The sequence below is a fragment of the Podarcis liolepis genome (genome assembly GCF_965112155.1).
Source record: "Podarcis liolepis genome assembly, chromosome: 2".
Taxonomy (NCBI): domain Eukaryota; kingdom Metazoa; phylum Chordata; class Lepidosauria; order Squamata; family Lacertidae; genus Podarcis; species Podarcis liolepis.
The window spans coordinates 72,632,482-72,658,387 of record NC_139555.1 but is presented as its reverse complement, the minus strand read 5'-3'; the positions used below and the strand labels follow the sequence as shown (position 1 = coordinate 72,658,387).

Here is a 25,906-nt window from a genome sequence, read left to right as displayed (position 1 = left end):
TGCTAATGAAAAATTCACCAGCATTTTAGTGAGGCCAGCACCAGCAGCTGGAACTTCCTGGACGCTGGAGAAGAGGATTCATTCTCACAACACTTTCCTTTTCTTGATGTCTGCCTTCTCTGGGGTAGAGGTGAGGAAGCCAGTTGTAAATCATCTAGCCTGCTGAGAAGACCTCTCTCCCTCCAGTTTTATTCATTTATGGCCTGCAAATTTTCATTTTGTCCAATGCTTGTGTACTTGTAATGTTGAATTTATTATTAAGCTCATTCTGAAAAGGTGGCATATACATTAACTTGACTAACTAAAAAAAATGGAAAATCCAAACTGGAATATGGATACCTATATTCTTCCTCTGGACTGGGAGGCAGTGTGCCTCTACCATTGTGGAGTAACAACGGTGGGAGAGTGCTGTTGCCCTCATGTCCTGCCTGTGGGCTTTCTAGAGACATCTGGTTGACCATAGTTGGAAATGGGATGCTGGACTAGACAAGACTTTGGCTTGGTCCAGGGGGCTATTCTTGTATTCTTAAGTATCCACTGTATGGTAATATGTGGTTTGGCACTGGACATTTTTTGAATATGTACCTATTATATGATATTTTTGGTCCTTGATTAGCTACATTAGCAAAATCATCAGTATTCCGGCTTAAAATTTGTTTTCCATGAACCCTCTCCCTTGCTTCCCTAAAATTGGGTCTCGCTCAGAGTGCATTGCATATTCTTGGTAAACAAATGTAAATGTAAATGAAGTTGTACATGGCTAAAGTTAGCTACAGAATGTGAAAGTGTATTCACCCAGCTTTGGGAGGCTGGACTTAATGTTGTTTTGCGTACTGTCATCTCATTGTTCTTAGAGAGACAACAGAAGTTCACAGCCAGTACCAGTGCTATTTTGCTAGATGCTTTCCCATTGAGATGGCCTCACATTGTATTTGACTTTACAAGCTTGTTCGGCGGGCTTTCAAGACAAATTTGGTGGTATATTTCACCTAAAAAGGTTGCAGATCTATTTAAATTTGGGGAAATGCTTCTATAATCGAGACACAGCTGAAGCTTTCTAACAGGTTTTTATGGTATTTGTCTAAAAGTTGCCAGCAAACCTTGGCACTAAATACACTATCAAAGGTTGTACCCATTGCTGCTGTTCCACTAGCTCAGATGGCTTCCACTTGCACAACATAACTATCCCTCCCCCATATACCTTCAGAATCTGCTCCAGAGAGCTGGAGGACCATATGCATGGTTGGAACTCTGCATACACAGCATTGCATGGATTTCCAAGAAGATTTTTTAAAAACCTTAAAACCACAAGACCTGCATCTGTGTCAATGGCCTGTTGTGGAAAGTGCCCCACTCTGGACAATTTTCTTCATATATTTGATACTTTGCAAAAATGGTAAGAAATTTCAAGGAATGGTGGTTTCTTCAGCCCTGTAAAACCACCCGAGGCATACTCCTAAAATGCAGTGATTGCCATGTATTATATTCTCTGTACAGATTTGTCATAGAGTGAAAACCACACATACATAATGACATATCTGCTGCTTCTGTCCTTTTCCTCTTGACTATTCACTTTCCATAAAATGTAAAGTACATTAAATAGGTATAGAGTTAGGTGACAGGTCAGATAAGACTGAACAGAAATAATAACTAAAATAATAGTAATCTTGTCAGTGTGTTGCTACTGCTATGTAAAGTGATAATATCTGAATCCTAGTCATGAGATTCACTGTTCACATAGGGATGGTGAAAGCGTTCCCCCATCCCTATCACCTGAACCAGAGCCTATCTGCCACACGAACACCCATGCTCACTGCCAACCACTCACACCTGCAACCAATCCCTTAACCCCGCTGACACAGAGGTCAGCCACAGATTATTCCCAGTTACAGACAGATGAACCCCATCAAGCCTGTAATGCCTGAACCTTCTTGGCCACTGCACTCTGGATGCGTCTCCTGGCCCTCTCATGGCAGCTGGACATCGGCTACCATGACACACACATTGCTACAACAGCTGCGACCAAAACATTTTGAGTCCAGGAAGACCTGCCTTCAACTCATCAAAGTCCTCCTGCATGCGGGTCCGCAGGCTCAAGCCGGGAGCTTCCGGCAAATCGTTCTTGCCCAGCTGCACCACCATCGCCGCAGGCGTGCCTTCCGCAGACACCTTTGCCTGCAGCATCAGGAGAAGCTCCTCCCAACGCATTCATCGTCTGGACACCCAGGAGACACACACGTGGTCGGGGAGTCCAAGCCTGCGTCCGAATCCAGACTCCACCGCCCTCCTGCCAGCCCAGTGGACAATCCAGACGTGCAGGGTAGGTGGACCTAGGTTGAACAAAACAACATTAATAACTGCACTTCAGTGCCACATCCGGACATAACCCCTATATGCAGCAGATTTCCAGTGGCCCAATCCTTGATCCTGTCGACGGACACGCCCCAGTGCGCAGCGGTAGTAGCTGCACCAATGCAGAAAGAATGAGGTGCAAACGACTTGCGCATTACTGCAGCAAATTGATGCCTCTTTAACAGGGACCCATCCTCATGAACCAGGAAGGGACCACCCCAGGCGGGCTAAGTGACAAATATCTCTTGGCATCTTTCACTGGACAAGGGCTGGGCTTTCCAGTGGCAGGCAGCCTCATCAAGGCACCTCTGCCCAACTGGTCCTTTTTGGAATTTCAAATAGTGAGCACCAGCTCAGCATCAGACAGCTGAATGTCCTGCAAAAGCAAGCTCCTGGGAGCCCTTCCCTGTGCTGACTCCAGCACCACTTCACCCACACGCAGTGCACCGAAAAGTGCTATAGAAAAGCTGCCTCAAAGAGTCTTGCCTCATAAATCGACCAGCAGACAAGTCTTAACTTGCTGTGCACCAAGAACAAAAAATTTCAAATGTAACCAGCATCCTACCTGGCGACTTTGGTGGCTGCAACCTGCCCAACCCTCAAGAGCCTTGCGCACTACAAACTTTGCACAAGGATCTCTGGAATAGAGGGATTGACGGAAAAATGAAATGGCAGAAGACTGAATTCTGATGGGCTTTACAGCACGACCCATATATCGTAGGTGAGCCAAACAATTGATTAAAATACAACTTAAAAACAAGATTAAAATACAACATTAAAATGCAGCCTCATTTCAGTAGAAACTCAAATCAAAAACTTTTTGGGGATGAAAACATCAAATCTTCACCAAGGCCAGCCATCCAGACTGGTCCTACATGGGCCAGAAAAAAGCCAGGGAAGTCCCCAAATAGGAGTTCCATCACAGAAGGAAAAAGGAAAAAGGAGGGGGAGGGGATCAAGTTGATTCCAAGCCACAGGCCAGGTGGAACAACTTTGTCTTTCAGGCCCTGTGGAAAGAAATCAGTTCCTGCAGGGCATCTGAGGGACCATGGGCCTCATAAACAGTGGAAGACGTGGAGGGGCCAGGCTGAGAATCAGGCTGCCTCCCAAATTGCTGGGCCGGCGACTCAAGTTCTGAATTGAACCTAGCCATGGCAGCAGGGTCTGAACCAATATTAGCCATAATTGCAATCAAGCGATCCAGCGTAAGCTGAGTGACCACAGGGGCTGGAGCTAAATGCAGTGACTGAGACGGACCTCTAATCACCCTCTTAGAAGGGAAAGCAGGACTGAGATTCCTTTTAATTGGCACCTCAATCCCTTCCTTACAAGATGGGGGGGTACAAAATTAGTGTTCACACAAAACCAATGGGACCCAAGCGGACTAAGATGGCACTCCCGCCAAAACTAGGCAGGGATGACCTCTCCTTGCAAAAGGAACCCAAGGGGGTTTCCCGTCCTTAGACAATACTCAACCAGCCTTTCCTCAAAAGGGGCATACAGAAATCAATTTTGCAACGGAGAGGGAACTCTCAATACAGCGAAACTACTCAAAGCACTGAACAAAAGTGCCCAGAGAGTGACAATTGCAAATTGCCCAAGTTGCGTTAGCTAAGAAACCCCAAATCTGCAACCACAGCCAAATTACAGGGGCACCAGCCGCTGCAAGGGGAGCTAAGTGGGCAGAGATCAAGAGGAAGCTGCAAGCTCCGCAACCGGGAGTGCTCAGGGGCTGAAGCCCCTGTGGGACAAAGCCCCACTAGAAAAAGGGGAAGGAGAAGGAGGGGGGAGGACAACTCAAAAGGGAAAAATTAAAGAAAGCATTAACGAAAAGGGGAAGAATAACGGAAAGAAATCACCAAGACGATCCGTCAAAGGTAAGTCTCACGGCTGCACAGAGGACACGCTGTTAGCTTGTTCCGAATGCACGAGCCAAAAGATGGAGCTCTGGGTATATATAGGTCCCTCGATCCATTTAGACTGAGTCCTGTTGGCCAGATTGAACCCAACATCGAGGGACCCATCAATCGGGTGTTGTGGCTAACCAATCCAACCCACCCACAACACAGGAGGTTGGTCTCCAGGGCTCACCACAACACGTGCCCTCTTTTAGGGAGGACACAGTTTCTTTTTGAAATTTTATTTTGATGGGCAATTGTCTTGTTCCATGAAGCTGTCACAGAACACATCAGGATGGATTTTTAGGGACCCACCTATTGCTTAAGTTATGGGGAAGAAACTGCTAGATCTGCTGCTTACTCATGAATAGCCCAACCAATGATCAGCCAGGATGGGCTACATGTGAGTAAGGGTGAAGTTTATAAGAGGCTGCAAGCCTCAAGACTCCTCTAGATGGATTAAAAGCCTCAGCGTAAGTAATAGAAAAGAGGGAGAAGGCTGTGGCTGCATCTACATCTTGCGGGAGGAGAAAGCAGGTGAGGAGTGATAATCCTGCCTAAGTAATTCCACCCCACCACCATTAGGAATACCTCTCAGGTGTGTTCTGGAAACAGAGAAGTGAGTATAGTTTTCCCCCTAAATAAAGCAAGGACTGGCTGTCCTAAACTCTGTGGGGCCTGGAACTTAAAATTAGCAAGGAGTGGACCTACTAATATAGGTATCATTAAAAAAAAAAAACTAAAAGAAAATTGAGTCAGCCTAATCCTCCAAAAAAGCTGCTTCTTTTGTGGTCTTCCATATAATTAGATACAATAAACTATCATGCATTGGGTAGTCTAGAAGTGATTTTCAAGGACAAAGGTATACTAGGAAAGGTGAACCAACGACCTGATCGGACATAGCAATCTGTGTTCTTAGAAAGGCAAGAGGTAGACATATGTTGATATGTACATAGATTCTACAGGTAGATACATCTCAGTGGAAATACCAGATGTTCAATCCTGCTACAGGCAGCCTAAAATCTGTTGCTGTCTACTGCAGTGCAATGGATTGTGAAGCCTTGTTTTCCTGCATCTCAAGGAAACTGTACATGGGTGCATTTTAAAGCCCCCAAATCAGCATATTAAAAGCAACATGCTTCTACTGTGTATATTTTAATTGTATGCCACACACAAACATAAACACCAGATCAGCTTTTTAAAATAGCCACCCTTCCCAACATTGTTACAAATGATTAAAGAAAAGAAAAAATCACTCTCAAGAAACATGGGTCGCTGTCACCCTTGACAAATCTAAGATAAATTACAACCTTTTATGGTAAGTCCCAGTGGACTAAACCTAAGTCTGAATTAATTATGTGCAACTATATATGGCATGTTGTGGTATCCACATTCACTAAGAACAGTACTCTTCTTAATGGCTCAGACATCTCCAGAGGGATGTAGAAGGGATATCAAACACTTCTCCTTGCCCTTCAAGACTTTCTTCCTGTGTGGTATAGTTCTAGAACACTGCTAGCCAAACTGGACCATTTTTATAGCAATAAAAGGACTGAGCACAGAATACTCAGGTCTGCAGAATGGGAAAGGGGAAGACGTTTAATAAAGATTCTTTTATAAAAGGTGAAAGGTAAAGGTAAAGGACCCCTGGATGGTTAAGTCCAGTGAAAGGTGACTATGGTGTGCGGCACTCATCTCACTTCAGGCTGAGGGAGCTGATGTTTGTCCACAGACAGATTTCCAGGTCTTGTGGCCAGCATGACTAAACCGCTTCTGGCACAATGGAACACCATGACAGAAGCCAGAGAGCACGGAAACGCCATTTACCTTCCTGCCACAGCGGTACCTATTTATCTACTTGCACTGGTGTGCTTTTGAACTGCTAGATTGGGAGAAGCTGGGACAGAGCAATGGGTGCTCACTCAATTGTGGGGATTCGAACCTCCAACCTTCCCATCAGCAAGCCCAAGAGGCTCAGTGGTTCAGACCACAGCACCTCCTGTGTCCCAAAGATTCTTTTACAGGCCAAGGCCAACCAGCAACTTTTCTTTTCCTGTCCTCTGTTTTCCTTCTCCCCTGTCCCACCACTGGCACACAAACATTTAGGCTGATTAGGCTGCTCTCAATCATAGACTTGATAGACTCACACAGTCTGCCTAATTTTTGGGTTCTTATGTCCAACCTCCCTCTCCCTGCCAATGGCTCAGCTGCCATCATCACTCTGCAAGCTCACAAGCTCCTGTCCGACAGTTTGAGGGTTTAAAATTTCTTTCTTTCTTATAATTCAGAAGCATATCGTACCCTCCAACATTTCTCTGATGAAAATAAGGATGTCCCGTTCCGTAATGATAATTTTACTATTTATACCCCACACATCTTATTGGGTTGCCCCAGCACTCTGGGTAGCTTCCAACATATATAAAAATATCATTAAACATTAAATATATATATAAAAAAAACTTCTCTATATAGGATTGCCTTTAGACAGCTCGGGGGTTGCATAACTCAATACCCTACAACATTTCTCTAATGAAAATAGGGACATCCTAATGAAAAGCAGGACATTCCGGGATGAAATCAGAAACCGGGATGGCTTCTCTAAACCAGGGACATCCCTGGAAAATAGGGACATTTGGAGGGTCTGGCATATGTGTTGTTGCACACATGGGCATCTTAATTTTTTTTGTGTGGCTCTGCTTGCTTCCAAACTGATAGGCCATCAGCCAACTTAGTTTGCTATTTGAAGGAAGGCTATTGGGAGTGTTGGGCATAGAAGACAAGGTGTTATTGTGAAGAGCTGGACCAGCTTGCTCCTCCCAATCTGTGTTAAGTTTTTGTTACCAGAAAAGAAAGGCAGCTTGCAGCTTTTATGTTGACTTTATTTTTTGTTCTGTGTGTGTACATTTACAATTTTGGAAGCTGGTCATCTGATAAGCTTTATCATTCTAAGCTTATCATCCTTATCTTGGAGGTCAGGCATGCTTGGTATTCTGCCCACAGCTGGAATGTCAGGAGGCGAGTGTACAAGCTAAGCCCCGGGCACTGATTTGTAACCATCTCCCTTTTTGTACCTCTTTAAATGACTCAGTGTACCCTCTTTCCCCCTGTCTTGTAGAATGCAGTACTGGGCCAGAAGACTGGAGCAAGAGATTGATGGCGTGATGAGGATATTTGGTGGTGTTGATCAGCTGAAACGGGTAGGTTTTGCCTCGCTCCTGCCTTCTCTTTCCTTTCTTTGTCACAATATTTTTGGATAAAGCTGGTTACATCCAGAGAAATAATGGTCATTCATTGGTGTCTGGGTTCTCATGTTCATATCGCACCACAGTCTTGGGGTGATGCTGTGTTTGACTCACTCTTGCAACCAGGGCACACCTCACAGTGCTTGCTTTTAATCTGTACACTATTAAGAGACTTCAATCACATATGCCTGACACCATCATCACTGTTCTAATATATATAGTCACTGACAGCAGCCTCTTGCCCACTCCAACCTCACCCAGTGATTCACTTCAGATATAATGGGGGAACATGGTATCCTGTTACATTACTGAACCTTTAGCTCCTTCTCCTCTCCTCTTTTACACTTGCAAGGAGGAGAGTGAAAGTAAAAGATTATGAATTTGTTATTATTATTTCTAATTTATTTTTATTTATCACCTGAGGATCACAGGAAGGGTTACAATATAAAAACACAAAGTACCTAACATATATAAACACAAAGCACATAACATACTAATAAATTAAAACAATAATCTCCCCCCACCTCATTTAAAAGGCCTGGGAGAAGAGGTATGTTTCTGCCTGCCACCTAAAGGTATGTAACAAAGGCGTCAGGTGAGCCTCCCTGGGGAGAGCATTCTACAAATGAGGAGCCACTGCAAAAAAGAAGAAGCTTATTCTTCTGTTATCACCCTCTGAACCTCTCATGATCGTAGCGTCTGGGTCAGTCATAGGGAGAGGCAGTTCTTGGGGTAATTGCAGTATTTTAAACTTAACTGCCATCCCTCATGATGTCTGCACTTGGAGAATTATACTATGGTTTGTGAAAACAAGCCAGAATCTGAAACCGTGATTGCCTCAGCTAAATGTTGAACTTGATATACTGACGTTCAGCCAAGATGAGGGCCGCGTTTAGCAAATCTGACAGGGTGAGCGGCAGTGTTGTTTTCCTGTTCTTGGTCCTGATGCTCCGCTTAGAGAATTGCTAATACAAATAGAAGTTGAGACAAACAGAAATCTGAATACTAATAATAGCTCCTAAGCAAAGTCCTAATAGGAAACTCTTTCCTTGTGCATCTGAATGACGCTTGAGCCATGATACCTGCTTGGGTGCTCTGGGGCTCTGTCCTTCCTTAATTTTGTGACTCAGTCTTCTGTGTCTTGGTGATTAAAAATAGAACTAAGCATGTCAGAGGAGATAAAAGTCTCAGACCTACAGACCTGTCACACACCATCATCTGCAAGTTCTAAATTCAGTTTTTGTTTCTCATAGCTTTTGTATGTGAGACACACACACACACACACACACACACACACACACAGAGAGAGAGAGAGAGAGAGAGAGAGAGAGATGTACAGTCTGAGAGGCAGACCTGCTTCTTTTCCCTTTTAATTCAGGTCTAACTATAAGCAGTGACATAAATAAAAATGATAATACCTCCTTCATTATTATTTTTTAGTTTTTTCTTCTTAATTTCTCCCTCTTTTCTGGGTGAGGATATGGACCTGTGCATTGGTTATTGACTGAAATCTCATAAATGCTTTGCCACATGAGGCATGAAATTTATTGTCAAGAATATAGTGTCAGAAAATGTAATGGTGCTGATATTTTCTCTGACAGCTGGCATATTAAAAACATTATTTTTAACACTTTCTTTGTTTCCAGAAACAAGGGATGTTGCTTACTACAACAGAGCTATTCCTGTTTTCAGGAATCATAAAAAGGCATTTTTTCGGCCATTCTTATTGACCATCTATTTATTTTCACCTTCAACAAAGCAAGTGAGATTCTGATTATGTCAAGAAATATGGACCAGATGTAACTGGTTCTGAGAAAGGTATATCCAATTTCATAGGGAACATATCGGTTAAAGGCCTGTGAAGTATCTATACTGTGAAGGCTGCAATTCACTGACAAATGCCAGTGATCCTTGACCAATAGATTTTGAAATATCAAGATAAATGAAGCAAAACTCAACAGATATTGGCAAACTAGAGCATTAGTGTTCACCTCAGTGAAGATGTACATAGGATTCTTACTAATAAGATTATAATAATTCTAACCTTCCTTCTTTGTGTAATAAGGTGAGGTAGTTTGGATGTGCATACACTATATTCAGTAACAAAGGACGCTTCAAAGCATGTCTGCTTGGGAAATAGCCAGTGTTAGTTATACTCAGAGCTGATCCATTAAAATCAATTTCAATAGGTCTACTGTGAGTGTGACTTAGATGGGTATCAGCCCTCCCCTCCCCTCCCCTCCTCCATGTGGTAGCAACATACACTTCCATGGGGAAGAGTTGCTCTCAGACTTTCAGTTTGACACAAAACTGCCAAATTGGCAATGGCAGAACAACCTCATGTGGCTAAACCTCTAAGGGTATTGCTACTGTCTGCCTTGTTAAAATGGCTTAAAGGAAACCACCAGATCCCATGAACTCCAATGTAACAAAGAAGGGACCAAGCTGAATTGACATGAGGGATTGTTTACTCATCAAATTGTCCATATAACTTAGGGGTGTGCACAGAAAAAGAAATGGCTTTGGAGCCTGTTTCATGTAGGGGGCCACTTCACTTTGGATTAATTCAGACAACACCTCGTTTGCTTTGGTTTTGCTTCAGATTTCTGAAGGACTCCCCATTGATTATACTGGGGAAATAAATAATGGGTATAACTTTTCTATTTGTTGGCAGAATTAGCTAAAATTTGCAGGCATAAAAGCCTATTGTCAGAGGATGGAACAGTTGAATTCCAGACAAATAAAATACAGGGGAATTTTTTGCAGGGAGCCTTTAAAGTTAAAGGCTTTAAAAAAAACAATGAACCAACCATGACAGGTATCCAAAATCTTTCGGGGCCAATGGGCAAAATCTGGAATTTGGCAAACATGTTGTTGGTACTACCACTGAATAGCAGTTGTAGTAGAATGGCCACTCAGAGTGAGTAAATAAATAAATGAATCTGCATGTGGCTCTCTACTCTGCTCCCACTAACGCCATAGTCCAATAGGAAGTCTGCTCCTGCATGCTTCTGACCAACCAGAATGAAAAGGAGGTAGGACATGTGTTGGACATTGGTGGGGATATGCACAGAATCAGCTGACCAATTAAAAAAACAATGAGGAATCAGAGATGTGAGGGAAGATCTTGTTGAAGTCATGAAGGCACACTGCCTGGAGAGAGAGGAAAGTGAATTAGTGATAAAGAGAGAGATAAGAAGGATTCCATGTATTTGTGAGCTTAATTCAGTGTTTTTGTGAACCTGAATTTTTGGAGGGGCCTTAACACTTCAAAGCTATGCATACTTATTCAGGAACAAGTCTTCCTGAGTTCAATGTGGGAGAGAGCGGCTGCACTCAAGTCTTGTTTGCAGGTTTCTCAAAGGCATCTGGTTGGCTGCTGTGAGAACAGGATACTGGGCTTATCCAGCAGGTTTCTTCTTGTGCTCTTAAACCATTCCTGATTACTATAAGCCGTTTTCTGGATTGGATGAGCATTTTGGTTTACTACCATTGAAAGATGTTCTGATATTGTCCTATGGTATCTTTGGTAGTCAGTTCTATAGAGCTAGTCATTGAAACACTTTAGAGGAACAGGTTCCTCATGAAAGTTGTAGAACACCTGGATGCATTTGAGAAGGTTCCAGATTTGTATAATGAGTTAAGAATCTAGAGGCTGACTTAGATGAAGAATCTTTTTGCAAAGTACTTCTGATACTATATCATAAATATCTGTAATGTCATGGCACGGCAGTAAGGTTCAGTATGTGTTTTGCTGGTGTGTGTGTGTGCGCACGTATATCAAAATTTTATATGCAAATTTAAACAAAAGATAGGGGGGAATTTATCAAATTAAAAATAGGACTAATACTAATAGCAACAAAAAATCCCATCAATTCACATTACGGATATATTGCTAGTATTTCCTAAGCTTCTACATGCTGATGCAACTAAATCTTATCTTACTGTCTCTTGAACTTGATAACACAAGAGGCACATTATATCGTGTCATGTTAACCCTCTCCAATTGTGGCAACAATAATCAGTAGTTGTTGCAACCAACCATCTGCTGTTGTGGACTTCAGCATGCCTCTGATGCTAACAAATGTGTTGATGGAAAACTAAACATGTCTTACTTGTTACAAACAAAAATTATATGTTATGTATAAACCTTACCCCATTTGGACCTTTTTTATATAAAAAAAGAAGGAGATTCTGTGTGTCTTCAATTAGTACTGTAGAACAGCTCACAGTCATTAATTCCAATTATGTACAAACAGAGAATTGAGGCATAAAAGGACTGATCAAGTAGGGAGCTGATCAGTGAAGGAACAAGAAATTTAACCCATCCTACTAAACTCAAATTCCTATACGGCAGCCCCAGGGGCCATTCTTTACCTGCCTTTTCAAATCAATTGGAGTGTTTCTTAGCAGCCATTGAAACAGTAATTGAAAATGGAGTAATCAAAATGGGATGGAAAATGGCTCTTTTATTCTTTGTTGCATCTTACCTTGCTTTTCACAGTCAGCCAAAGGATATGCTCAAGGGTTTAATATCAGACTAGGGATGGGATTGAATCCTTAAAAAGGGGTTTGGGAATACCAGATTTCTGATGTTTGCCTTCCTGCTCCTGGAGACAACTGGGATTGGATCTAGATTCCTCTGAAGTCCTATGATCCAACTGGATTATCGTCGTATTACACACACACACACACACACACACACACACACACACCACAAGTATGTGCCTTTAATGCCACCCATTTTACCCTAGTTTCCTCAGCTGGAAGTAGAGAGGGATGCCAAACACTATAGGTCCAATCAACTCTGGACCCAATTAGATAGACAGATTAATTTTTCCAAGTGAGCTCCAGAGATTTGGAAAAATTATCCAGCTTTTCCTAATTATCTTCATAGTGGGCTTGGTTGTGTGTATCCACTGATCACTATGTAAGATCTCTTTGTAATAATGACCATTCTATGTAAGTAAGAGTCTGCCAGAAGGTGGTTTACAGGGAGACATTAAGAAAAAAAAAAAGGTGTAGCAACTGCAAAGAGTTTCCTCTTTGTCCATGCCAACAGTTCAGTGTAATGTGTGTATCTGACAGTCCTCTGCTGAATTTAACAGACCTGATCTCTTGTCTTTATTTCCTCCACCCCCCCTCCCTGTCATTTTCAATACTAGGGGCATAAGCAATGCTGCTATTTGGCTTGGCCCCATGTCCTTATCAACCACTGATGGTATGCTGAGTAATGGACAGTATTGGCACATTCTCATACATTTTGAAGAGGAAAACACCCAGTCCATTAAAAGGTCCAGATGGCCTGAAAGCTTGTGCCATTGGTTGGGAGTGGTGCACAGCTTGTTGGCAGTGCTCAACAGCCGACTAGCCTGCAGCTGAGCAGCATTTGATCCTCCTCAACAGGTGTCACTGCGACTCAAAAGAAAATCGCATGGAGAGGGCAGGAAAAAGCAGTTGCTAGCCAGGACTGCTCAAGTTCTTCCAAAGAGAGGCTCCCTTCTCTTCTTTTAAAAACAAGGTTTTTATGCTGTAGAGCCATGCACTTCTACCCTTTCCCGGGAGGCTTCTGTGGCAAATGCATGAGATTGGACAGAGCTGGTTTGGAGTGCCTCTCTAACTGACTTGACATTTCATTTTTCTTAAGTGGCTTTTCACAAGCATTCACTGCATCAGTACTTTTATTCTCTATTGTGGTTTCTGTTCCTTGGCTAATTACCTCATGCTGACAGTCTGGCATGTCTACTTGCCACGTAGTTCTGCTCTTTATTAATTTTGTTGCCTATGAAAGTGAAGAAGGACTAAAAGCATTGGCCCGGGGTTCAGCAATCATGTGTATGCTTCCCTGGCACTGTCTTGACCTACAGCTCCATCTGCTGTTTTAATCTCAGATATCTTGCCAATGTGCTACAGTCTTGCCTACTTTCCCTTTGTTTAAGGGCACATCTGCACAATGCACATTTGGATGGATGAACAGGATGTGGTCAGAAACCACATTGGATTCCTGCAGGGTACATGCATCTGAACTTGGCCAGTGATCAACCACACCGCCTGTTCGGAAGATGGAAGGGAATTACAAGCCGGGCTGGCCAAAGTGATATTGTCTGCACAACCCACTTAGCAATGTCAGCCCTGTGCTCTATGGAGTCATACAGAACCTGAAGTTTAGGGTGATTCTTGGCTTTTCAGTTTGGGGCTACAGTACTGACCTGATTCTGTCAGAATCTGTTCCTGTCAGAAGGGAGTGGGGGAAGGTAACCATAGACAGAAGCTAGCTAGAAGCAGAATCCCCTTGCTGGTTTTATAGGGGTCAGGCAATATCCTCTGTTCTGATCTGGCCTATTGCGGTTGAGCAGCTTCTTTCCTGGTGTGATCATCCCAGCAGTTTCCTCCCTTTGCCAGAGCTGCGTGCAGTGCACATACTGAATCTCCCTTGCCCGCATACTTGGTGTTCTAAGTACACAGACTACTGTGGGCTCAAGCCCTGGCAAAACACGGTAATCTGCCATTCAAATCCACCTCGGTTTGTCTAACCACCCTCCCCTACATTCTTTGCATTCTCATCTTTCTGAACATTTCTCGAAGTGTAACTTTAAATTAGGGAGGTGAAACCTGTGGTAAAATGGGTGATGGATTCTGGACAGTTTACATTTTGTCACTGCATGAAGATTAAAACTTGGCTCGGCAGAGCTGAAAGTCAAGTGCATCAGCCCAATGTCACTAGAGCTCCTGTAAGGATATTGATAAAAAAAGAAGGAACATATTTTTTCCCATGATAAAGCTGCTTTTGAAGCTGAAGACAGACACCCAGTTTTTCAGGGATGATAATTCAGGGTAATAACTGTGAGATTTGTGTAGCAGGAGACTTTATCTGGAGCCAGGCATTGCTTTACTTGTGACCCTGAATCTTGGAGCAAGAGATTCTAAGGGGTATTAAGAGCTGGTGAAAATTTTGCTCTTGCTATGTATACAGTGGAGCTTTGAATACGCTAGTGGAGGGGGTGCTGGGTATGTTTGATTTATGCAGATTGAGTGACAGTCTTTGCCCTTGTCCTTTCTCTTGTGTGTTCTTATACAATCAGTGCTGCACAAAACACTGATCACACTCATTCCCAGCCACCTGACTGACTGAGCCACCTGCAAAAATAGCTCCCAAGTCTTCATAGATTTGAAAGAAACACTGCAATGGTGTCTTGTGAACTCTTCCTGAGCCACGTCTGTTGACCAATTAATATAGGCGACAGAATTGCAGAGCAACTATTGTCCACAAGTGTACAGCAGGGTTGGGTGGGTTTGCTTGAATTTGACCTCATGGAAAACTGAACATGGAAAACTAACATGTCGGGGGGGCACTAGGTCAGACACACTTCCATAATATATTAGTTTTCTGTGTGCAGATTTGCCCCCCCCCCAGCAGAAACATTCAGACGTACAGTACAAGCTCTTTCCTGTAGCAGAAAGTGATATAGTATAGGAAAATAGGCTTTTCCATATGATTTCATTGATTCTTTTAGTGTTGATCTGAGACTTCTGTTCAGAATTTTCCTGGTCCATTTTAATGGCACAGTTACAACATGTCACACACCTGCTTTAGCTTAAGTGTTACCAGGAGATACAAGAAGAAGATATGTCAACTCAACATAAAGGTGACATGGTCCCAAAAAGGTAAACAGCAAATTCAGATCACTGTTGTGAAACTCTCCCTTCCCCATCCCAGCCCTGGAGTTGGAACTTAATCTTAGATTTTCTTCTCCTATATCAGGCAAGTCCTCCTAACCAACGGTGGGTAACCTGTTGTTGCTTCTGTAGGCTTGATAGAAAGGTGGTTTTGATGCCGTTTATGTGATCCAGCCCATTTCCCGCCTGAATTTCTGTGTCCAGTCTGTTTCTGAGTGGAAGATCCTAATTGTTCCCTTTCTTTCAGTGGCTTGATTAGAAACATGGGGGGCTCTTGCTGTACCACTCTACAAAAGAAGCTGTGGAGGATTCTCACCTTTTCCTCTTTGTCCTTTCCTTCCACTTGCCATCCATCCTAGGAAATGTCAGGAGAGCATATGTTCCAGTGTTTAGGTCGTTTGCATAATGAGGCTAATGTGTATGCATAATATATAAAGAATATCTGCATGGAGAGGTTCGCTGGGTGGTGTTTGTGTCCCTTATTAAATTCTTTCCAGTCACGAATGCACATCCTGAGTTATTGCATATGATATTTGCCAACAGAAAGGAAAAACAGCGGTTCAGCAGCAAACATATCTGGATATGGTATGGCATTGGTTATTGTTAGTAGCATTAGCAGTATTAACAGATACATCTGTATCCAGACATTCTTCCAATGTGCTCAGTATGACATATGTGGGTTATCACATTTTTTTAAAAAATCTTTACAACTCTAGGATCTCGGCTAGGCCAGTGTGGTATGAGAGCCAGTGTGGTGTAGTGGTTAGGAGCGGTAGACTCCTAAACTGGTGAACTGGGTTCACTTTTCCGCTCCTCCACATGCAGCTGCTGGGTGACCTTGGGCTAGTCACACTTCTCTGAAGTCTCTCAGCCCCACTCACCTCACAGAATGTTTGTTGTGGGGGGGGGGGGGCGAAGGGAAAGGAGAATGTTAGCCGCTTTGAGACTCCTTCGGGTAGTGATAAAGCGGGATATCAAATCCAAACTCTTCAAACTCTTCTAGGCTTTTAGAGATCAGTGACTAACTCATTATGACCCACTGAACTTCATGGCTGAGTGGGGATTTTAACCCAGCTCCCATAGTCAACATCCTGCCCCAGGGACTTAGGGGTAAGGGCAGGTGGTAATGGTGGTGACAATAAACAGCAATAATAAGAAGCATTCTTTTTTAAAAATTCCAGTTCAAGATATATTTGTGACCTTGCCTCATTCATTTCCAATCCAGCTTTTCACCAGAAGCAAAAGGTTTATCTCACTTGCACTCTCACGTTCTCCTCCCCCACACTTTGCTATTTACTGAAGCTCATTTTAAACCAGCCAGAAGTGAAAAGTGGTACTTCTGAAGCAGCTAGTCCACATCACTTCATGGTAAAGGCAACTCTGCAGGATGTGATGGCTCTTCTTGTGGCAAGATTCATATTGGGAGATGCATTTTTCCTGCGTTTTGTTTTTACTCTTAAAAACAAAGCCTAACTCCCACTTGTACTCCAGTTCCATGAAAACCCAATGGATGTATACTGTATCATTAGCAAAGCTTGCCTCCTTAAAAACACAGATATATTATTATTTAATGGATATTTAATTGTCTTATTATTCTCTCCATATGGTTCTTTTCCTTTGAGCACAGCATGGGAGCTGATGTAGCTTGGGATGCAAATTCCTATGAGCAATATTGATAACTAAAAATGTAGCTTTATCACTGGCAAGAATCAGAATGAATAAGAATTTTAAAATTCTAGCATGGCTACAGTATCTCTATTTTCCTCCCCAGTGCCAGAATTCTACTTGGTAGGAAATTTGTCTTTACTCCCCTTGTTAGGGTTTCCTCTTTTCCATGTGTAAGGAACCTGTTCTCAAAATGGGAGATACTTACTCTTCTGTTCTCTCAGAAAATATAGGCTAGCTGCAGAGCTGTTTCCCTCCCCAACAGAAACTCACCAGAGCTCAGTTCTGACACTTCTCAGGTAGATGCCATTGCCATTATTAGAGAACAAGGGAGGCGTTCATAATAATGATAATAATAATAATAATAATAATAATAATAATAATAATAATAATAATTTATACCCTGCCCATCTGGCTGGGCCTCCCCAGCCACTCTGGGCGGCTTCCATAGAAACCAAAAATACACTAAAATATCACACGTTAAAAACTTCCCTGAACAGGGCTGCCTTAAGATGTCTTCTGAATGTCAGGTAGTTGTTTATCACTTTGACATCTGCTGGAAGGGCATTCCACAGGGCAGGTGCCACTATCAAGAAGGCCCTCTGCCTGGTTCCTTGTAGCTTTGCTTCTCGCAATGAGGGAACCGCCAGAAGGCCCTCGGCGCTGGACCTCAGCATCCGGGCAGAACGATGGGGGTGGAGACGCTCCTTCAGGTATACTGGACCGAGGCCGTTTAGGGCTTTAAAGGTCAGCACCAACACTTTGAATTGTGCTCGGAAACATACTGGGAGCCAATGTAGGTCTTTCAAGACCGGTGTTATATGGTCTCGGCGGCCACCCCCAGTCACCAGTCTAGCTGCCGCATTCTGGATTAGTTGTAGTTTCCGAGTCACCTTCAAAGGTAGCCCCACGTAGATCGCATTGCAGTAGTCCAAGCGGGAGATAACCAGAGCATGCACCACTCTGGCGAGACAGTCCGCAGGCAGATAGGGTCTCAGCCTACGTACCAGATGGAGCTGGTAAACAGGTGCCCTGGACACAGATTTGACCTGTGCCTCCATGGACAGCTGTGAGTCCAAAATGACTCCCAGGCTGCGCACCTGGTCCTTCAAGGGCACAGTTACCCCATTCAGGACCAGGGAGTCCTCCACACCTGCCCGCCTCCTGTCCCCCCAAAACAGTACTTCTGTCTTGTCAGGATTCAACCTCAATCTGTTAGCCGCCATCCATCCTCCACTGCCTCCAGACACTCACACAGGACCTTCACCGCCTTCACTGGTTCTGATTTAAAAGAGAGGTAGAGCTGGGTATCATCCGCATACTGATGAACACCCAGCCCAAACCTCCTGATGATCTCTCCCAGCGGCTGCATGCAAATGTTGAAAAGCATAGGGGAGAATACAGAACCCTGAGGCACCCCACAAGTGAGAGCCCAGGGGTCTGAACACTCATCCCCCACCACCACTTTCTGAACACGGCCCAGGAGGAAGGAGAGGAACCACTGTATGACAGTGCCCCCAGCTCCCAGCCCCTCAAGACAGTCCAGAAGGATGTTATGGTCGATGGTATCAAACGCCGCTGAGAGATCCAGCAGAACTAGGAAACAGCTCTCACCTTTGTCCCTAGCCCGCCAGAGATCATCAACCAGTGCGACCAAGGCAGTTTCAGTCCCATGATGAGGCCTGAATCCCGAAGGGATCCAAATGATCTGCTTCTTCCAGGCGTGCCTGGACTTGTTCGGCAACCACTCACTCAATCACCTTGCCCAAGAATGGAAGATTTGAGACTGGGCGATAGTTGGCCATCGTGGCCGCATCTAAAGATGGTTTTTTAAGAAGCGGTTTAATAACCGCCTCTTTCAGTGGGCCTGGGAAGTAGGTGTAAGTTCCAGCACCTACTTTTCTACAAAAATAAAACTGGCTAGCTGTTAGTTGACTTGAGCTGAAGTATGTAGCAATTGATTTCTAATGGTATAGAGAGGAAATGCTGCCACTTTGACAGAAAGTGCAAAGGTTTATTAGGGCAACTGGCCATTCTCCACCTGCACTGATCACTAACTGTCTTAAGACTGCAGTCTCGTACTTGCTTAACATTGAGTACGGGCTTACCCACAATTACCTTTTGCTCCTCTCTTTCCAGACAAAACTCCATGCTTTAAAGCTCCATGTCTGAGCCCTCTTTTTTTTTTTTTTGCCCTAGAGCTTTCTCCTTGAAAACCCACTCTATAAAGCTGAAACACAACAAAGGGCAATTTGGGTTTTCTGCAGATTGCCTTTTGTTCCTATTGATCTTTAAAGAGTGGGCTTTGCGGGCATAGCTCTGGAGCAAAAAAAGAAAAGGACACTTAGACACAGAGTTATATTTATTTATCTGCTTATTTGTTTATTTATTTAGTATACCGCTCATCATCTGTAGATCTCAGGTCACTTCACAATATAAAAATACAGGACTAAAAGCACAAAATACATAATAAAAACAAGAACAAAAACAAACCAATAGCCCCCCCCCCATCCCACAAATACATTTAAAGTGCAAACTGTGCCTGGAAACCGCAGAGGGAAGGTAAGTGTGGAAAAGCCCTAACTCCAATTGGGCTGAATGGAGATTACTTCTGAGTAGCCATGGACAGTGACTTTTTAGACAGTGATTTTTTAAGAGGGCCTCCTTTTCATTTCAGAAGTAAATTAGGTGGCCATGGCAGATTAAGAAATAATGGGCCCAGGGAACAAAGTCCTCTGCTCTGCCAGACAGCAGCTACAGTGCTAGGGATAACATGGAGGCATCGGCTGGAGGAGAAAGAGGAGCTTGATCTCTTGTCATCATCAGTTCTTACAGACTTTCTGCTAGGTAGGTCTAGTAAGGTCATTATAGATACTAGGGCAGCCTATGCCAAAGAAAACAGGAATCCTGCACTTTTAATTGTTGTGTAAAAGAGACAGTCTTGCAAATGTGCAAGATCTCATTTACATTTGGCTACTCAAATTTTAGCCAGGTCAGAGTGTGGGTCCATATATAGAGAAAAGACTCTGTCAATGTGTGGCAGAAGGCAAAAGGGTCCTCTAGCTTCCTGATTTTCTTAATGTCATAGTAACGTTTTTTTTGTAAGTGCACTTATCAGAGCTCAAGCTGTGTTTCAATTTCATATCCATTTTGAAATGTGGCTTCAAACAAGGCAGCAAATAACCTTATTACCATTATAAATCATTTGTACAGCGTTTGTAATTTGCAGTGTGCTTCACAGTTTCGTACCTTGTTCTTCACCCCAAATTCCAGTAAGATAGAATTGTATCCTTCTGACTTGAGAGGGAGGGAGAAACATGGGAAGGCAGCTTCCAAGTGGGGATTCCCTTATTGGATCCAAAATCATATGTGCAGAATGGATACAATTGTACACCCAGATAACCATTTTTGTTGTGCTGTTCATTCATATACGAGGCATCTAATGTTGGGATAACGTGGTGTGGCTGAATGTGCTCCTCTCCATCCATGGTGAAATACAAATGAGTGTATACATCCCCAGTCACAGTCTTGGGTGGCACATGTTACATAGCACTCAACTATATCTTGATTGGGGACTGTTGTGGTAGAAACATTGTGGTTGGAAAGGCATAACAGCCAAGATCATTCAGCTATCTATCGGTTCCCAAGACTCATTTGCCAATATTAATTTATGCAATCCAGTAGGAGCGGTGCATCCCATTCCACTGCTTGATGCAAAGTCAGAAGTGCCACCTTGCTCTGCCATGCAACCCACGCTGCCACTCCCGCCTCCAATGGCACTGTGCTGTGCCATTAACCTCATGAGATCTTGCCAGAAATTGGCACTAAAGGCAGCAGGGCACCCACAGGGAAACTACCTCATTGACTGCTTGAGGTAGCTGCTTTACCAACACCTCATGAGTGGGCAGGCCTGCAGTGCAATCCAGTACCACATAGTGCTACAAGGAAGGAGAGCTGTACCACCAAAGGGCCCGTTAGATTTCTAGGTAAGCTGTGAATCTTGTTGGGACTAAGATATGGTAACATGCCCAACACTGTTGAGTGTGTGTCCATTGCTGTGCTGGGATTTAAGCATAGGCTTCTATATCCACACTTATGCACATTCTATCATGTTGCTTGTTATCAGTTCCTTGGCAAATTTGGAAGCCATTGAAGTGCTAAATTTGAGTTGCTTGTGCTGTATTTGGTACAGCTGCAAATTGAAAGAAAGTTATTTCCCCCCTCTTTATAGGTGGAGTGAAGCCTAGACATTAGGCAAGCATGTCTTTTAGGCAGGTACTTAACTACAAGCAAGTTAATGTGACGTTCTGAAAGCATACCTCTTGGTAACTAACAGCCAAAAAGAAATACCATTACAAAATATGACATTTGAATGTGAAAGAGTTGCATTGCGATTTTTATTTTATTTTTATAATTTCTGCAAGGCCACACAGAGGGAAGAAAATGTGGCTTCTGCTTGCTATGCAACAGCCTAGCACTCTTCTTAAGGCAGTCTTCTGAAAATGTATATATAACCTACATGGCAATTTGAATCAATGCACGAGGCTATTGATATATTCTCTGCGTGTGGAGTCATGTAACCTCTACCTCCACCACCATCATCACCAAAGTTAGTTTAATTTTGTTCCATTCCATACCAGGTTAACAGCTTCATCCTGATTATGTTTACTCAGAAGTTCATTCTATTGATTTCAATAGGATTTACTTCCTAAAGAAGTGTTTGTAGGATTGCAGCCTTAATTATTTTGTCATCTCTTATCAGCTTAATGCAGCCTAACTATTTTTTTTAAAAATCAGAACACAGTTTCAAGGCAAATAGAATATAAACCTATATGTAGGCAATCCTTGATAGCAGAGGTGTGTTACTGAATTCTAGAAAAGATGGTTTGCAAACTGTAATTAGGGAAGCTCAGTAGTTTATTCCCAGAAAACTATGAATGTCAAAGTGAAGACACATAATGGACTTTGAGGAAGCAAATTCTCCCCTCCATTCCTCACATGTTGCATGCTTTCCATTTGGAAGCAGATGAATGGTATTGCTAATCTTGATATGGGGAAAATGGTGGATGAATGTTATTTGTCTTGGTTTTGATGGTATTAGCCATGCAAATTAGTTCTTAACAGCAACATCTGTGAATGTGTGTGTGTGGAGGGAAATACTTTGAAAGATTCTGGCCTTGTTAGGTTATTCAGGTAGAGCAAGGAATGTTAGAGGCACTAAGTGAAGGGGAGCAATAGATGCTGATAGCTCTGTGTCACAGATATTGGGGGGGGGGACTATTTAAGTAATTAATTAGAAGCGCTATGAAGTCTTGATCTCTGTGGCAACAGTCACTGCAAATGCACACAGGCGCTCCCACGAGCCCAAGTGCAGGATAAATATTACCCAGCAGACTGATGGGCTACCTCAACATTGTTAGATATTAATGCAAACAAAACTGATACAGTATCCTCTCAATTTCCCCTGTCATTGGCATCTGTTATGCATGTGTGAAGCCTGATGCATATGTTTCTCAGTGTTTGCTTATTTAAAGAGTGAGTGGCACGCAGCATAACAACATGCCACTTCAGAGGGTTCCCTGTTGGAGGGAATATCTCAACAATTTGAACACATTTGCCACTGAAGCTGATGAAAAGTGGATGTTTTTGTCCCCACAAGCCTTGCCCATTTTGTAAAGCCAACAGTTTGCAAACTATAGATTCCTGGCCAATAGGTGGCTGATGCTATGACATGTGCCAGAAGCCTTTTGACTGGCTGTGATCATTTGTTTGGTTTGCATGTTTCCAGAGTGCTGCATGCAAGTCTGACATTATCATTATGCAGCTTAAATGACAGTGATACCACATGCTCATGCTCAAGCAAAAAGACAGAGTAGCACAGATAAGGAGAAAGTGGGAGTGGGGACAGATCTAGAAAAACAAACACATGTAGAAAAATGAAGAGTGGTGCCTATGGTGGTGTGTGTGTGGCCTGTCTCTTTAAGTGACATGCCTCATCTGTAATTAAAACTCCCCTGCCTTCCTTATGTGTGATTCCCTTCATAGCTCAGTGGGAACCAGTCTTGTCTTTGGAGCAAGCCCTAGCTTCTATGCTGAGTGTTGATCCATTGGTCACCAGTAAATACAACTGTTGAAGTTATCCTGACTCCTGCTGCTTTCCTGGTATTCGAGCAGACCCATTGAAAGGTCTCCTCGCACAGTAAGCACCTTTCCCAAACCATGGGATGCTACATATGGCGAAACTAAGGTAAATGTTGGGTCTGGGTAAGAAAAGGGCAAAGACTGCTCATCTAATGTACCAAAACTGTTCCTGACACTCTCGAAACCTACTTGAACATTTAATATTTGGGGTGTATGCAGTGCTTTCCCCCCTAGGAAAATAGGTGTTGGTACACACCATGAAGTTGTTACAGAAAGTACCACACTTTTTGAAAACAAAAAAAGAGGTGCCAATACTACATGCCCTTGAGAACTCCCTGAAAAAAGTACTGAGTAAATGCACATATCCATAGTCTTCAATCCACACACACACATGGTGTTCCAGCCAGTATATATCCTCTGCTTCTCATTATTGCTTATGAGGATGGCAGCACAAGACCAAATGACCCCCTCCCCGGTTGGAGCATGTCCTTTGATGCATCAAACTGGGCAGTCTAGACAACTGTAAGGCAGACATGCCCTCAGTAAAGTGTGTTTGCACATCATTTAAAGGCACAAACAAGAGTCTTAGGTCTCCTTCCAAACTTGATGTGATGGATATTGGGATTGCCCCAGTAGGCTCATTGACAGCAGGTATATCCTCTCCCCAAGTCTGAGCAGGATGTTCCACGGAAAGTAGATGTAGCTGATGGTTTCAATGTCAGTGAACTGCTTTGGGTGCAAGATTCCCAACCTCTACACTCATGTTTCTTATAGGTTGTGGCAGTACTTTAATACATTTCTAGAAAATCTGAAAACGATACAAGGCCTGACTGGCTCAAGGCAACCAAGGAACAGATGGCAGGATATTAGATTGTAGGAGTTTCAAGCTTGGGGTTGGAGTAAGAGTACTTTGAAGGTTCAGTCTAAAATGTAAATGTAAATAAATATGGGGAAAGTTATGCATATCTGGGGCTTTCCCCTTCAGTTTACCAATCTTCTAAATGGGAGAGAAGGGGTTTTCATGGCAGCAAGAAATGGTCTATGCTTGCAGAATGCAAGCTGATTGTAAGGCTTATGAGCACCTGGAGTTGCATTGCTTTTTAGAGCCCAGTCAGTTAGATGGCCAGTGTGGGTGGAATTATGTCTCGTAATGTAGCAAAGGCATAACTCTAGGCACTGCAGAAGCATCTCATGTATTTGAAAGAGCTTTCATTCTGCAGCATCACAGTTGGTGAGCTAGATGAAAGATCAGGTAGTTTGTGCATGGTGTCCTCAGTTTGACATCATTTAATACAGATGGAATAACGGTGCCAACATTTACATGTAAATATTAGGATGTGTTGTACCGTATTGGCCTGAATATAAGCCTCACTTTCCCCCCAAATTCCGACCATGAAAGGTTAATGTGCGGCTTATATTCGCCACCTTATGGTATGCAGCCAGGAGCACAGGGTAAACAGCACCAGGAGCGTGGCAAAGCGGCGCCCGCCCTGCTTGTAGTCCCCTATCCTCTCCCCCAAGGCCAAAGTGAGAGACTGAGGAAAGGGAAAGGATGCTGGCAAACACAGTGCCCCCTCCCTCAGTATGCAGCCATGAGCAGTGAGGAATGGAGTGGCTTATATTTGGGTATTTTTCTCTTTTTTTCCTTTCCCCCCTCCAATTTTAAAGGTGTGGCTTATATTCGGGCCAATACAGTAATATAGGAGAGGGAGAAAGGATGGAAAGCAGGGCTCTGTGTATTCATGCCCAGAGCGAGCATAAAAGGTAAAGGTAAAGGGACCCCTGACCATTAGGTCCAGTAGTGACCGACTCTGGGGTTGCCGGCGTACAGCTTCCAGGTCATGTGGCCAGCATGACTAAGCCGCTTCTGGCGAACCAGAGCAGCGCATGGAAAAGCCGTTTACCTTCCCGCCGGAGCGGTACCTATTTATCTACTTGCACTTTGACGTGCTTTCAAACTGCTAGGTGGGCAGGAGCAGGGACCGAGCAACAGGAGCTCACCCCGTCGCAGGGATTCGAACCACCAACCTTCTGATCGGCAAGTCCTAGGCTCTGTGGTTTAACCCACAGCACCACCTGCGAGCATACCTACCCCCAGTAGTTTCTGCTGGAGAAAAGCTATATGAAAGACACTGAAGTTCTGGCCCCTAACAGCTATAAATCTTACTCAATCCCTTCTCTTGCTTCTAAGGATCTTCTGAGTGGTTAGAGTATCAGGCTAGAACAAGGAAGACCCAGGTTCAAATACCCCCTTAACCACAATACATCTCACTGCATGACCTTGGACTTGTCACAGTTTCTTACTTCAGAGGGGTGCTGAGAAAATTGTGTGTGTGTGTGTGTGTGTGTGTGTGTGTGTGTGTGTGTTTATATGCTGCTCTGAACCATTTGGAGGAAGAATAGGTTGAAAATGTATTAAGAATAAGATCTCACCATGCATTTGAAATCAATTTTTTTGTAGCCACAGACAATATTTTTTAAAAAATAAAGCTAAGGTTGTCACCACACAAATTTTCAACTTTTTTTGTGAATTCGGGAAATTTGATGCACTGAATTTGAACCACCAACTGGCGTCCCTGTGCTAGGCTGTATGCAAGAGAAAGTAAATGTTTATTCCTTCTAAACGTCCTGCTCAACTTTCCCTGGACACAGAAGGCACAAAACCATTTTCTGTTTGTTTTTTTAAATGGATATCATATCTGAGTATGATACTCTGCTTTGGATGATAGCTGTAGCCAAGAACTAATGCATTCTTATTCTCCAGTGATAGTATAATCATGGCATTTCAGCTAAAAAGCAGGTGGGGGACGTGGAAGATGTACATGTTCTAAACCACTGGGGAGTGGTGATCTCTCTCCTCCAAAGAAATATTCTTAAGTTTCTGTGTCCTGCAGCGAACCACCTTTTTGGCTCAGTGAAAGATATAAAACT

At 43.3% G+C, this 25,906-nt stretch overlaps 1 protein-coding gene across 4 annotated transcripts in view; it reads left to right on the top strand.

Annotated features, from left to right (window-relative positions):
- The window catches only part of CACNA2D2 (calcium voltage-gated channel auxiliary subunit alpha2delta 2), a 543,624-nt gene that overhangs the window by 30,039 nt on the left and 487,679 nt on the right, over positions 1-25,906 (top strand). For all 4 annotated transcript variants that reach the window (XM_083488666.1, XM_083488665.1, XM_083488664.1 and 1 more), the window contains one exon: positions 7,366-7,447. In XM_083488666.1, coding sequence (XP_083344792.1) covers positions 7,366-7,447 — 82 coding nt within the window. The remainder of the gene's footprint in view (positions 1-7,365; positions 7,448-25,906) is intronic.